The sequence below is a fragment of the Thermobia domestica genome, chromosome 7 (assembly GCF_964235325.1).
Source record: "Thermobia domestica chromosome 7, izTheDome1.hap1.1, whole genome shotgun sequence".
Classification (NCBI taxonomy): domain Eukaryota; kingdom Metazoa; phylum Arthropoda; class Insecta; order Zygentoma; family Lepismatidae; genus Thermobia; species Thermobia domestica.
Genome location: NC_137460.1, coordinates 132,441,829 through 132,457,767, shown reverse-complemented (window position 1 = coordinate 132,457,767; position 15,939 = coordinate 132,441,829). Strand labels below are relative to the sequence as shown.

The 15,939-nt window shown below is 33.9% G+C and overlaps 1 protein-coding gene across 1 annotated transcript in view; it reads right to left on the bottom strand.

Moving 5' to 3' along the window:
• LOC145690400 (uncharacterized) overlaps positions 1-9,435 on the bottom strand; it is a gene marked incomplete at its 5' end in the record, with an annotated part of 38,192 nt that extends 28,757 nt beyond the window's left edge. The window contains 2 exon segments of the mRNA XM_081765242.1: positions 2,940-3,198; positions 9,363-9,435. Coding sequence (XP_081621368.1) covers positions 2,940-3,198; positions 9,363-9,435 — 332 coding nt within the window.
• Positions 9,436-15,939: the final 6,504 nt, after the last annotated feature.

Sequence of the window (15,939 nt, the reverse complement as noted above, 5' to 3'; positions counted from 1 at the left end):
CATACATGTGTGGAAGCAATGTACCGTCCATCTCAATCACCGGCATAATCCTCAAACCTTTTTACGCACGTGTAGAGAGTCTTTTCAACTGTCTTTTGTGTTACTAATATTTTTCCTTGTGCATGAATTGCTATACTGTGCTATACCTTCCATATCAATGTTATGCAGCGCTGGCAATACTGCGGTCCGGATGGTAACCCTGATTATGATCTTTCTTCGTCCTTAATGCCCTTGTTATGTTTATTTTCTTTCTTTTGGTTGACTTTCTTTGACTGTCTGCAAGAAATTAACTTTTCCCGTCATTCCTGACTTTCTCCAATTTTGCCGACATTCAATGTTTCCTCTTTCCTCACTTCGCTCCGTATGGCCCTTAGCACCTTAAATTTCTGTGTTCTTCATATCTTTTCATGTTCAATCAGATGGCGTATGTCTGTATCTGATTTGCGCGGCAACCATATGGTCCCTTACTTGTAAGAAAATTACAGAATACAAAATTTTCAAGTATTGAATTGACATAGTGTGGGTTTTCGGAATATTTGAGTTTTTTATTATTATTATTATTATTACAGGACTAGGAACAAACCAAGAGAATGTAACAACAGCGATATTCCGGCTTACATTCTACAGGCACGCGTACATGGCAACAGAGAAAGTCAAAATACTATGAAAGATAAGAATCTTGAACAGGAGCACTGGTTTGGAGCACAAGATAAGATTTTAATTTTGGTAAAGTAATACTGCTCTCTGTTAAAAATTATTCCTTTATAATGATGCACAAGCAACACATTCTACACGACCGATACACAATTACTGTTTCTACACAACTTTTGAATTTTCAATGGTCAAGGCTGGCACTTTCTTCTGACCTTTCCAACTAGAAATGGATTAAATATTTGATTACATTTCAGTTAAGAAGCATAAACTCTAAATTTTAAACTCTACGACAAATGCTTTAATCAAAACAAATTTATAATTAATAACTCTTTTACGGGGGAAACGAAACGAAAAAAAAAAAAAGATGAGGATTATCTTCATTACAAAACTAGCCTTTTGATTAAACCTACACACATATAGGCAAAAAGGGATAGTTATAAATACACTAGTCTTTATTGTATAAAAAATATAAAGTACTCCGTGAGAAAAATACCACGAAGCCAATAATAATGATAATAATGATTTACTTACGTTTTAATTTTAAACATTTCACTTTGATTATTTTTACATTCCTTTAAATTAAATGCTTCTTTACAGTGCATAGACCAAACTCAAAACAATGTGCAAACCTTGAAATAACAAAAAATGAATTTTATTTTTAGTTTCATGTCCCTCGATTATGTCCTTTAGGATAAAGAGACAAATGATTAACGACTTTGAAACTCCATTTTTTGTGCTCACCCACCGCAAATCGAGTCCGGGACCACGTACAGTAAAGAGACACGTGCTAGCTACTAGACCACCGGGGAAGACATTAATACAATTTTCTATCATCATTATTACTATTACTTTTCTCTTAGTATTACGATATATTAACATTCAAAATACATTTTCTTTTGACTCTTGACTTTGGTATTAGACATTTAGGAGTCTCAAAATAAAATTTCTTGTAGACAAAGCTGGTTAAAGATTTTAATAAACATTAAACATTAGAATTTTATCAACAAACTGCAATTTTTAATCACGAAAAATGTTCAACATCAGGAATGTCACAATACAAGAACCCAATGTGCAATTAATTCTGTTTTGGGGAAAAGACCCTGAGCAACTAGAACTGCATCTGCATACTTGTTTAGTTACGAAAGATCACAAATTGTGGCTATAGCTAATAATTTTTGATTTTAGTATTTAAACACTAAACGGATTAGTATCTGTCGCAGAATGATGGAAAGCAGAAAGTATAAAACAAGCACTTGGGAACTGACACACTGATACGAAAATTGAAGAGTGGAAACAGTATCTTTTAGCTCACAAATCCCACAGATTCAGGACAAAATCGACTAATTTCACGATTGTTCAGTCTAACTCTTAAACTCTACAGATTTAAGATACAACCGTAATCTACGAAGAACTTTAAGGTAACGTGGTCCACATAAACAATCTGCTCAGAGGAAGATCTCCAAGAGTATTGAAAGTTGAAATACAGGATATAGAATAAATGAAACGTAAAAGATAAATAAAATTGATATTATATGCTTATATTAGTTTAAATATACTGGAATATATTAAGTTTCTTTACGAATAACCATCGCTGCAACAAGTAGATTAATGATATCACTGGGAAATTTTCTCCGCCGGGAAGAATAGAAATTGTAAGGGTACTCACCGTAAAGGAGTAATACTAAATATTCAACATTAAGTTCATGTGCTTCACTCCGTTTTCTTTTCCAAATATGTACGTATATACTTAAACGCAGGATCTCATTACAGTACAATAAATTGCAATGAATTGAAACTTGTAACATGTTTAATGGAATATACAAAATTATGGAATTTAACGATTAAATGAAGTTTTGTTATAGCTTCGCTACACTCGAAAACAACTCGGAAGGCACTGGTTCAGTGGCTGAGAGCTCTTCTGGTGCAAGAAATCCAGGCTTCGATCCCAGGCAAAGAGAGTTTGTACCAAATATCTTGGTTAAAGTACGTTTGTGATAGACATCTTGGGTTTTCACGGGATTCTCGCATTTCCTTCCACATGCTCATCCATAATCATCTACTTCTACTAATCGCCAGTCTCTTTTAGCCTAAACGGCATAATCATGGGACGTAAAACGAAAAAATAACTGGGTAACTTTGAGATAAGAAACTGGAATTTACAAATATAAAAACTATGTATATGGTACTGACACGAAACTTTAAACAATGCACATCAATAACAACATAATTATATATGACTTTTCGGTATTATTCAATTAACAAAGGTATATTGTAACTGAACTTACCTTCAACAACAGTATCTTGTGTGTGAGTTGTCGTCAAGGAATCAGAATTACACTCCGTAGTTTCTGGAGTTAATGGCACTTGGACCTTTGGTTTCATTTCTTGCCCCTCGATTACTGTTCCCTCGTTGTATTCACGTTCAGGAACAATGGTTTGCGTTTCGTGATCTGCTATAGTGCCACGATTGAATTGATGCTTGGCGATAGCCATAATATGAGGCACAATTTTCGCATTCATTTTCCCATCTGCTGCCATTACCTGCTAATATTGATGATAAATTTTAACATCTGTTGCTCCAGCTACTATCTTCTTAGCCTTAGTGCCGTTACAAAATAAGGTAAATGAACTTTTGTAATTATTTACCTTATTTTAAAATTACAATATGGCAGACAAAATATTTTATTCCAACTAACAAATTATCTCATTTGTTACATATGATATATTTATAATTTCTTCTATACACACATACATTACCATACATTACACTGTAGTTTTAAGTTACATAATATATATATATATATATATATATATATATATTACACTGTCATTGCGAAAATAGAAGATTTACAGCTTATATACAAAATCCAATTCTGCTATTTGTTGATCTTTTAAGTTGTTTTAAATTCTACTTTTACTCCTAAGAGCTAGGCACATAGCTCTACTTATTTACTTTATTTATACATATTTCTCGACATTACCAGCATCTATGGTCTTAAGTATGTCACATATGAGGGATGACATCCCTTGGTGAGCACATTATCCTGGGAAGAGAGAAGAAAGGAGAAGCATAGGATCTGTATGTTAGGTACCATCCCAGCATTTGCCTGGTGTGAGTAAGGAAAACCCAGGAAAAACATCACTCAAGATGGCTTGCCTGAAAAAGCCATCACATCTCTTCGACCGAGTTCCCACCGTGGACTGAACCCAAGACCGTTCGTATATAGCTCTATTAAAACACAAACTATGACCGCAATATTTTAAGTGTGCCTCTACATTCGTCGTCGAATAAAATAGGGCGCTGATAAACAGATTTCGAAATGGGATCATTCTTCAGAAATGTTTGTTAATTCATCTACACATACAAATGTATCCAAACCAGAATCTATTATGTATTAATTCTATTTTAATATACTAATTCTTGTATGTATACAGAAAAAAAAGTGTTGAAATAACACGAAATGACTACCACTTTAGCATGTTACTTGTGTGTTAATTCAACACCAACGATATCTTCTTCCAAGCATAACAGAAATAACTCATTACTGGCTGAGAGTATTTGCATTAGTTTTTATGGTTTGGTATGAGCAAAGCTTTATGCAGTATATTTGACATTAATACCAAGTAATGAATAACGTCCTATGTTTTCTGCAATCGGTCATAATAATAGTTTTGTAAACCTGTAAATTATCTGACAAGTTACAAAAATAGCAGTGCTGCCATCTGTTTTCCTTATCTGTTATTCTTATGTCTAAGCAAGTAACAACGTAAGATGCCAGAAATGCTATTCATGTAACTGTTGTCAGACAATTTACAAGTTTACAGAACTATTATTGTGACCGATTACAGAAAACACAGAACGTTATTTGTTGTTTGGTATAAATGCCAAATATCCTGCGTAAAGCTATGCTTATACCAAATAATAAAAAGCAATGTAAATCACCCCAGCCAGTAACCTGTTATTTCTGATATGTTCGGAAGGCGATGTCCTTGGTGCTGAATTAACACACAAGTAACACGCTAAACTGGTAGTCATTTTATGTTGTTTAAAAAAACTCATTTTTTGTTCTGTAGTTTAAAGACGCTTTCTTTCCTTATCTTGTAGCGATAAATTAAAGATTTTTACTTTTTAATTTATAAAGTTTATTAGCTGAACCTGCGCTGTCTACTCAGTCCATCGTCCTATGACAATGAATCTCCTTCCCACTGTGCATGCCTCCTTACTCACACAAGTAAAGGATAGGAGACTCACAAAGGAAGTGAATTGCTATGTACAGATGTTGGATTGAGTTTGTAGCAAATTAGTAGAAGTAACACGATATCAAGTGGAAATATTTTTTTCTAATAAATCCATATACGTCCGAGTATGCCTCGTTGCGTCTCTTGAGGTCTTTGAAGTTGCCAGCATGCAATAGGTTTTGCCATTCAGATTTACGGAAGGCGTCTGCAATGTCCGTCAACCCGCCATACGCCGCCTTCTCTACTGATTGCCTAACACTGTAGTTTTCGGCTCCGCAACAATGTTAATCTTATGGGCTCAAAAAAGCCCCTAAAATGTTGAATAGAACAAAAACGACATGGTTTTGAAAATTTGAATGAGAACTGGACAATCTACACAAAATTTGGAATCGACGAGTGAAAACGGCCACGTTTCTAGCACTTGTGGTTTTCCAGATCTCATTGTTGAAAGGATTGCGGACAAATATATAAACCTAGCATTTTAATATATAGACTAGCTGAACCTGCGTTCTCTACACAGCGCATCATTCACATATGAGCATGAATCTCCTTGTTATTCCTCACATCTGTACATGTCCCTTTACAGACACAAGTGAAAGACATCTTGATAAAAATCGGCAAGATCGTAAAGGGGAGATTTTTCGATTACTTTTTCAATATCTCGCACCGTTTGCAAGATTTGAGCCAACTTTCGGTTGGAGTTTTTAATTCTGTATGATCAATATTTTTTTCTTCTTGCATGCAGTATGCAATAAGCAAATACATTACACACACAAATAATAATAATGTCAGTGATGTATGGTGTTCATTGGGCAAAAAACTCCAAACAATAAAGATTCAACTTAGACTGGAGAAATGTTTATCCTTCGTTTTTCATTATAATTTGGCCATGAAACAAACGCCTGATAGATATGCAACCCCTACATATAACAATGTCGTGTTGGAATGTACAATGCGTAGGATATGATGCTTCAGTTTTTTTTAGTATTTCAATACTTCCAGTGTACCCGTAAAAATGTAATGGCCATGTTTTTTAAAGATTCAATTTAAACTGGACGAACTATGTAAAATTTGCAATTGATCAGTGAAAACGTCGTCCTACTAGAGCCCGTAGTTTTCGAGATCTCATTGTCGAAAGAATTGGCTACAAACGTTCACAAACATATAGTTTCAAAGAACTCTAAAGATGGCAGCACAATTCATTTGCATTGATTTTGAAGAAGGCTTATTAAAATACGAAGGCTTTGAACAATAATTAAAATAATAAACTTTGTGAAAAAGATCTATTTAAATAATTTATTTAAAGTACACATACTTTAAAATATTTGTTTTTGTTAAACGTCAAATCACAAATAACCGTAAATCAAAGGTTTAAAATCAAAAGTTAGAGGTTGGAGCTCAGGCGTTTTTATCGCTATTGTAGCATTTTAATAGGTAGATAAAGCTTAATGCCAAAGGGCAGAAGTTCGATTCCATAGAATGAACACTTTTTAATTTATAATGTTTGCAGTGCTTGATAGACGATGCCAAACATTTTAATATTTTACGCTAAAGTAAGATAAACACGATATACTTGTTGACGATGAAAATTAAGTTCCTTTGATCACGAATACGGTAATATTTAATTTAGTTTCTTGTCTTTCTCAAAACTGTGTGAATTCTCAAAACATTTCGGGTCAATGGATCCAAACTTTAGCGTAATTGGATATTTTACAATCTTTTCTTCGTACCGATTCTACATAAGGGCGGGACTTACAGTTTAACGTGAGTTAAGAACCACTCGACCCCACCTGAAATCCAACTGGGAACCAAACGTACTAATTGGGGCGTGGAAATCAGTTAAATATTTGATTTTTTTTGGCCAAATTTAAGGAATCGCTTTATATAAACTACTTCGCAGATCGAAAAGTGTTTTACACAACTTGAAAGTCTACATGAAGTTATGGTAATTCTTCCAATTTCATTTTCACATAAATATCGGATGGGCATTATACACCCTGTTTCAAAAAGAATATATGTATTACGAAGAATTATTTTCTCCAAACTATCGATCGCTACGCCTCAGCTCGGCTATTGGAGAAACGAATACATAGTCTAGTTTATATTAATAGTCGCCAGATGTCAGTTGTCTTCTCTTTTCCTTGGTAACCGTCATATGTTTGAAATTGCTACTCCGCAGCATAAATCATTTTGTGTTCTCGAGTTTGCGAAGCGCAATTCCGTGATTACAGTGCAAAGACGTTTCAGGTTGAGGTACCAAATTGATCCTCCGAATGGGTGAAACATTCGCAGATAGTATCGACAGTTTGTAGATACAGGATGTGTATGTAAAGGAAAGAGTCCTGGCCGCTCTCGTGTTCCTGAAGAAAATGTTACACGAATTCAAACTGCTTTCCAACGTAGTCCTTCAAAATCAACTCGTCGTGCCAGTCGGGAGTTACAAGTGCCGACAACAACAATTTGGCGTGTTTTGAGACGTCGTTTGTTTATGAAGTCGTACAAGTTACAGCTGTTACAAGCTCTGCGTCCTGATAGCAAACGCAAACGTGTGGCATTTTGTAACGAGATTCTGGATGCTATTGACAATGATAACACTTTTGCACAACGTATCGTGTTTAGTGATGAAGCGACTTTCCGTGTTAGTAGTCACGTAAACAAACAAAATGTTCGAATTTGAGGCCTACAGAACCCACATGCAGTCACTGAACATGTACGAGATTCGCCCAAAGTCAATGTGTTTTGTGCGATATCCCGATCATCTGTTTACGGCCCATTCTTCTTTAATGAAAACACGATTAACAGACAGCAGTATCTCGCTATGTTGCAAAACTGGTTGTTTCTGAGGCTGCACGAAGACAACTTCATTTTTCAACAAGACGGGGCACCCCCTCACTGGAGTCGCCAAGTGCGTGAATATCTGAATGAAGCTCTACCGAACCGTTGAATTGGTCGTCAAGGAGCTGGCGACTTAGCATGTCTCAGCTGGCCTCCACGGTCATCGGACTTGCCACACTGTGACTTCTTCCTGTGGGGTTTCGTTCAAGATAACGTTTATGTACCACCACTCCCACATTAACCTGGAAGAGTTCAAGAACCGGATCCGTACTGCCATAATGTCAGTGATGTAGGACATGCTTGCCCGAGTATGGGAGGAATTTGAGTATCGATGTGATATTGTTCGTGTCGCTGATGGAGGACATACTGAACATCTGTAATTTGAACTTTGAACTGTAATTTGAACTTGAGAGGTTCGTAAATATGTGTGTAAAATTTCATATTCGTATATCTTAAAGTTTAATAAATATATGCGTTCGAAATGCGTATATTATTTTTGAAACAGGGTGTATTTCACAAAGGAACATAGAGTTAGTTAAAACTGAATTTCAAATAGCATGTAGACACGAGTAATATGCAGCAGATTATTATTTATTGTTTGCTGTTTCGCTCGTGTAGAGATTTCCTGTATATATTTTAACCGATAACCCGTAATATAATGCCCACTAAGGCTATTTTAGTAAAAATAAGAGAAGTTGTAGGTCCAAATCTCACGAAACCAAAAAGCTACTGCGTTTGTAGTGCACTCGGCTAATAATTGTTTCGTATATTTTAAGTGATTAAGATTTGAGGCTTGTTCTCTCATAACTTGACGCGCAGTGTACATACATAAGACGTTATATATTTAAATACTTGAGATGTTATACCACCTCCACATAACGGATCATTTTAAACTTACATTCCAGACGACGACGACGACGACAATAATAATAATAATAAAACACAAATATATATATATATATATATAACAGTGAAACTGGACTTATCTTTTTGAACTGATGTTTTTAGACCCTTAATATTATTATTATTATTATTTAGTTTAACATTCCGCGATTATGAACTAAGGCTAAGGGAGAAGGAATGTTGGAATGAAGAAAGTGGAACGAAACGAGATAACCCCAAGGAAACTCACGCATATGGGAACTTGAATTGAATCAAGGACCTCACACATCAGAGATGAGCGTTAGCCACCGCGGCCACCTCGCATGGCAGTAACGCGTATTATGTGCAACACTTTAATATGAAGGAAAAAAAATAGAAAACAAGGACAAGAGATAAATAAGTACAGCTTTATATAATAACCTCTGTACTCTGCAATCATTTTATAGATGTTTGTGTAATAAGATCTTTTAAATATAACTATCGTTTTATTCATTAGCAATAGCTATAAGATCGTAAGAAAATCTCCCTTATTACTATTAAAAAAAAAAAAAAAAAAAAAAAAAAAATAGCGAACCCTACTTATAAGATATGATTTAGAGTTTAACCTCAATCGTTTACAGGAAGGTGCGAAATTTCATTGAATATTTCAGCAGTTCTTAAATGATAGACATATACCAAAGTTAGCTCAAGTTAAATATTTGTAATAATGCGTTAGTTGCTTAAATTGATTAAACTAAATATTTTCGACTTACATTTGCTTTTATCACATATGTTTGACTTCTCTGAGTATCTTGTAGTCTTCTCTTGCCCGACTTAACTATAGTCCTAGAAGGCAAAATGAAAGAGGAAAAGTACTTAAGTATATATGAAATATAGTATTTCTTATATTCAAAAGATCAATCATAAATTAGAATTTAAATTTTGTATAACGCTAATGATCTCAACTCTTTCTCGGTGCAAAATGAATTCTTTACTCTTAACCTTATTATATAATGGCAAAAATTGATCATCCTGACTACAGGGTCGTTCGAAAGTTTCTTTAATTGTGGAGGCCTCCACACAACACTTTCCAGTAAAGATGAATCGCCGAGGAAAAAGAAATAACGAGAGACCCTTAAAAAGCCTATTATTATTACTACTATTATTTAGCTTCTAATTCATATATTGCAAAAACATTTGATACATTGCCATGATGTTATGAGCACTTCATTAAAAAAGGAAAAAGGGACGGATAATATTTGGCGTTCAATATCCCATTAGACCACTGATGTTATGAGATATGGACTTTGAGCTTAACAAATGATTCGAACCACATCTGCTCTTATTGAGAATAGAACCCGGGTCTTGTACACTACAGATGGAAACGAAGCAATTCTGCTACGAGGATGCAATATTCTAAACATTTTTCTTTGTGCTCCGTATTACATTTTTAAATTGTGGCAAAACTAAAGCTATGAAGTGGATGAGCAATATCCTAAATTTAGAAGTAAACAGTCCAATATTTACAAAACACTATTTAAAAAAAAAATAATCCTTATAGCCGAATGCTTAATTGGGCTCGTATGTGGTTACATGGTTAGCGTAGATCCAAGTTTGATTCCCAATAAGATCGCAAGCTGCAGGTCCAGGTTTGAAGTCTTCACATAGCTCGGTACTGAATGGGACACTAAACTCTAAATCAACCAGCTGAGTGATTAGTGCAATTTCCAATCAGAATACACAGCTTTTTCTATTGCTTCAGCAGTTGGCGAGTTGCTTCAATTGAAAACTACCAAATTTAAGAGGAGGAAGAGAAATAAACGGCGACAGGAGTCGATGTGCTGATCAAATACCCAACTAAAAATGTCTGACCAGGTATAGCCCTTCACATGCTGTAATACTAGGGAATTTTGTTTGGTTTATTAGATTCACATGTTTCCTTACAGCCTAGAAACTAGCAAAGTAACATGAATATTGCTAAACTCTTAAACGTGACTCAAAATTCACTTAAAAATATATATAAAGTAATGTATCACAAGACATTTTAACCATTGGTTTACTTGAAAGACAGTTCTATAGCACAAAAATGGTTTTCGGAAATTAATGATGTAACTTGATAAAATGCGTTACATATTATATCTTATGTAATTATAAGTTTCATATTATTATTATTATTATTATTATTATTATTATTATTATTATTATGCAGTACAGAAACCCAGTTTCTGCCCATTTGCATGGTCTGCACTAGTGTTGTGAAAGCCTGGAAGAAAAACGGAATTTTGGGTTTAAAAAGGTTTTTATTTATTTATTTATTTATTTTTACCATTTTTGTCCCAAGCTTGGAAAAAAGGAAAATTTGGGAAACTTAAAAGTATTTTATATTTACTAGTTTACAGTTACGATCATTGAGTACTTACGTTTCTTGTATTAGAATAGGGAAAATTTGTGGTAACAAATATATGCGCACTACTCCTTTAAATTTGGCACGGTGATAGAATGGAGTTATGGCTATAAAATATACTAAAATATAATCCTAGTTAGATTAATTACAATCTTATGAAGTTTACCGCTTTATGGCAGGGAAGGGTTAAAATAACGGGGCCAGAATCATTTTGGTTAATATCGGTATGTTAAAATCAAATATATATTTTAAGGAGATACGTATCTTTCTTGTGCTGTGTAAAATTTCCGGAAATTTTGAACCCACTAGAAAAAATCTTTTGTTCGAAAATATTGATAAAAACAGAAAATATAATTTAAAATCTATTTCTTCGCCTGATGCCAATCTTATTTGCTGTAACGTGTCTGCAACATATATACAATATATTTTGCCAGCACGAAAAATACTTAAAGCAACAGGTTTTAATTTTACTTTTTAGTTTTCTGATTTCTGGTAAAAATCTCTCTTTATTATTTGTATTTTTCAAACAACTCAAAAAGAGAGATTATCTTATTTACACTTACACATATAGGAGTCTACACCCCACAAGTGCGTAAATTTAATCAGCGAGAAATATTTTAAGAACATACGAAACTTCCGTTCGTTATTATTAAAGACTAACAGAATACCCATTTTTCGCACGGGAAGAATGTGCATTTTGGGCATAAAGGGCACCAAAACTGTAACCAATGAACTTAGGGATCCCATAAGCTATGAATTCGACACTAGTATCCGTCATTTTCACTTACTTCTACATGTCACCCTTTCCCTTTATTAGTACTAAGGGAGACTGAATTTGGATTTAAACGGCATCAGAAGTGTCACTGTTCATCTCAGCTACCCCGAAAACTTTGGATTCGACACTAATATCGGCCATTTTCGATCATTTTTATATATCTTTTTCTTCCTAAGTTGGGGACTGAATTTGCATTTAAACGGCATTGAAAGTATCACTGAATCTCAGCGGTCCCGAAAACTACGGATTCGACAATAATATCCACCACTTACCATAATGTTTATATATATATATCTTACCTCCTCCAACTTGCGGGGATGGATTTGGATTTAAATGCCATCGAAAATGTCACTATTCACCTCAGCAACCCCGAAAACTATGGATTCAACACGAATATCGGCTATTATATATATATATATATATATCTTCCCTACCCCCTCCCCTAAGCTGCGGGCCTGAATTTTTATTTAAACGGCATCGAAACTTTACATCACTAGTCTGCACACAGCGCTACGAGGCAATACCAAACTAAATGAAAACAGCAGTTCGCATCTCATTCAACGAAAAATACATTGTGTGGTAATACGAGGGGGTTGGAAAGTTCCTGGCTTTATTTCCTTTAAATTGAGGTACACAAATAAAATTGCTGGCATATGAAAGCCTCACACCTGGTCCTGTTTTGAATATTTTCTATTTCCCAACCTGAAAAAACACCTGAAGGGTCGCCGTCTTGAGGACACTTTTGACGTCAGACAGGCTACTAAGAGCTGGTTTGAGGAACAATCAAAACTTTTTTTTTTTTTTTGTATGGGTTAGAGAATGTTCAATAACTATGTCAAAAGTGCATTGATCTCAATGGAGAATGCGTTGAACAAATATGTAATCTGGGACTTCTGCCGCTTATTTTTCTTGGCAAAGCCAGGAACTTTCCAGCACCTCCTCGTAAGTAGAAAGTTTCAGTGTAAATGTATGGAATATAGTTTGATACACAGATTCGAGAGAAAAACTCCTTATGTGTGAACAGAAATCTATGATTTTACTGTAAAATTGACACTTGTAACATTATTTATCAATAAGATGACAAATCACCTCACTTTGCAACTCTTGTGTAATCGATTTCTAGAAAGATGAATAGAAGACAGGGGGACCAATCCAATAATCTTAAGAAGTGCATATCTCAACTCAATAGCTTCCTTTTGAAAAGTCATTTCTAAGGTGGAATTTACATTCAAGGAAAATAAAACATTGGGTAACCACTTTAGTGATATTTGACGGTATTAACTATACACGCTCTTACTCGCGTGGATCTACAAGTAAATGTCACGCCGTTCTTTCAATGGTGCACATGTAAACATTTGTTTATCTTATCACAGTTTCCGTGATAAGATAAACAAATGTTTACATATGCTATTAAAATTAATAATAAAAGCAAAACAGTCGAAATTATCACAAGTATGAACAGTTTTACGTTGTATCTCGAAGTAGTAGTACTTCAATCAAGCAGATGAATCACGTTCTTTAAAGACAACTGTAAAATATAAATTTCATATCAATTTTACACTCTTCACAAATTTTTGTATTTAGATTCTACAACTGACTGAAAAGTCAATTACAAATTTATTCCATTTCTATTTACAAGAAGGCCAACAAATTAAAACTAGTGGTAAACCTATAAACTGTGTATTGTAATTTTTCCAAGAAGCTGAATTCATTATAGCTCGAAGAAGCAAAGTTATTTACTTTTCTGTTAAACAAGTTTTAGAGGAACTTTCACTTAAGATGCCAGATTAGGAACGACAAAGACGTCAGCGCACAATGAAACCGTCTGATTGAAGTACAACTACTTCGTGATACAAAGCAAGATTTCATATTTAAGTTATTCATCATGTATCCTCAGCATCTCTCAGAAACTATTTACAAGTTACCATGTACCGTATTTTTTTTACAATAACTTCATATAACTACGTTATTTACTCTTGAAAACACTCTAATGGTGCGTTTCCCAATGTTAGTGATATTACATACCCCTTGTAGCGACGATTAATTCTTGGCGGCTTCCAATGAAAAGTTTTTTTTTTAATAATAATAATAATAATGATATATATATATATATTACATATCAAAAATGAAGTAACATATTACGATTTTACAACACTAAATGTATTATTTATGAGAATTCAATATTGATATAAATGGAGATATTCAAAGAAACACGATTATTCCAGTTAGGCTTAATATTATGAATTCGACATACACCTAATGTGATGTGTGATGCATCTTTCAGTCTAGGTTGATAATTTTGTTATTTCTTATCTTTTGGTGCTCTATTATGCTCAATTAGGGAATTAAGAATTAGATTTGTGGGCAGTAGGCATCTAGGGCCATTTAGCCCGTCACAAACTAACCATTCAGGATTTTTCCAAGAAAATTTGTTACACTATATTAAGAGCGTTGTTGATAAAATATAAAGACAATCCTTAGATGTTTCCGAGAAATTTCCAATTTTTGCTTTTTAAGAAGCTCCAGTAAACTATCCTAATACTTCTGGATAGTCAGAAAATTAGAAATAAATAAATAAATAAAATCCTTCAGTTTAAATTTGGTCTGAATACGTTTAATGGTATGACCTCAAAGCAAATATATATATACATAAGGACAGACACTCCCAAAAATATCGTTTTCGGCATACAAGAAATAGATCCGTTGACATATTTGTTCTTCTTTTCAAAAACCACACTTTCTTTTCTATTATCTCGCTAGAAAGTAAAACAATCTTCGGATTTTATATTTATCTACAAATAAAATTATGGGCCTTGAATATTGTTGTATATTTTAAAAAGTTTTAACTTCTTCAAATTGCATCGAAACTCCAATGTTTAGTGCAAATTGCGATGAGAAAAAGGAAAGCACGAAATGAACAGAGTTTCGGTGCGTTCCGACCCATTGTCTGCACTAAGATGAAACTATGATTGATTAACCATTAAACATAAGCGGCTAAGATATGTGTCACGTCATGATAATGCCAATGGCCAACACATGCTGTTCATAAAATAAATAAAAATAATAAAAGTCAAAAGAATACTTCTAAAACAATAAAAATTTGATGAATACAATAAAAGAAATAAAATAAAATAGTTTGTGGAAAAAAGAATAAATAATAGAACAAAATATATAAAAATAAGCAACTACGAAAAAATAGCAATAATTTTAACCAACAATTGATAAAATCTTGTTTAAAAAAATATCTGAATGGAACAAATAAATGTCAGAATACTGTAAGGATCCCCACCTTTCAGTGTGTATTACTTCTTCAAGCACCCGTTATAACTGTAAAACACATACTACTGTTTATAAACACGACAACAAGCAGAAAGAAACAGAAAGACACGAAGCCGACACGGTGGAATCCGAAGATGGACGAATCACTCAGAAGTCACCCTTAAAAATGGACCAAACTATCAGTTTACAACTGATTACTTAACGTACAACACCCACCCCTGAGGTCGCTTTGGACAAGGGAGGTCACGATCTTACTTTATCTCTTAGCTGCACTGGGTGAAGAACGTTCCTTACAAACCGTTTCCCATACTCGCTATAGACAGTGGAGATTCCTTTTATAACACCCTGGAGGCTGCATTGAGCAAAGGAGTTCCCGTACAATTCAACTACATCCTTCATTATCTGAAGCTAGTCTATGTGTCCTGAGGATTTACATTGGAAACACTAATTTTGTATTATTACAAAGAAATTTTGTGAATTATTCGATTGAAGATAATTTTCATATAATAAAATTGGTGAAGGACTAATGAACTCTTTTGTTTACTTAGTGAACGCTGCCAATTCATCTTATTTTGACCAGCAATAAATGTACTTTTTAATGTCATATTCTACTCCTTTCTGTCTCTCAAATGTTGAGTGTCTACAAAGGATAAACACCTTTTCAATAAAATATACGAACCAATACATTAAAAACTTACTCGCTTCCATTTCTTAAATTAAGTTATGTTAGGCTTTACTTGTTATTAATCTAATTATTTATGAAATATGAGCAAACAAAAGCCTGAGTCATTTTCCAGAAAATCTTCCGAAAAAAAAAAAAAAAAAAATCACTTCAAACAGTAAACTACATCGTGTAGATATTTTCAGAAGAAAGGCTGTGACATTCTAAGAT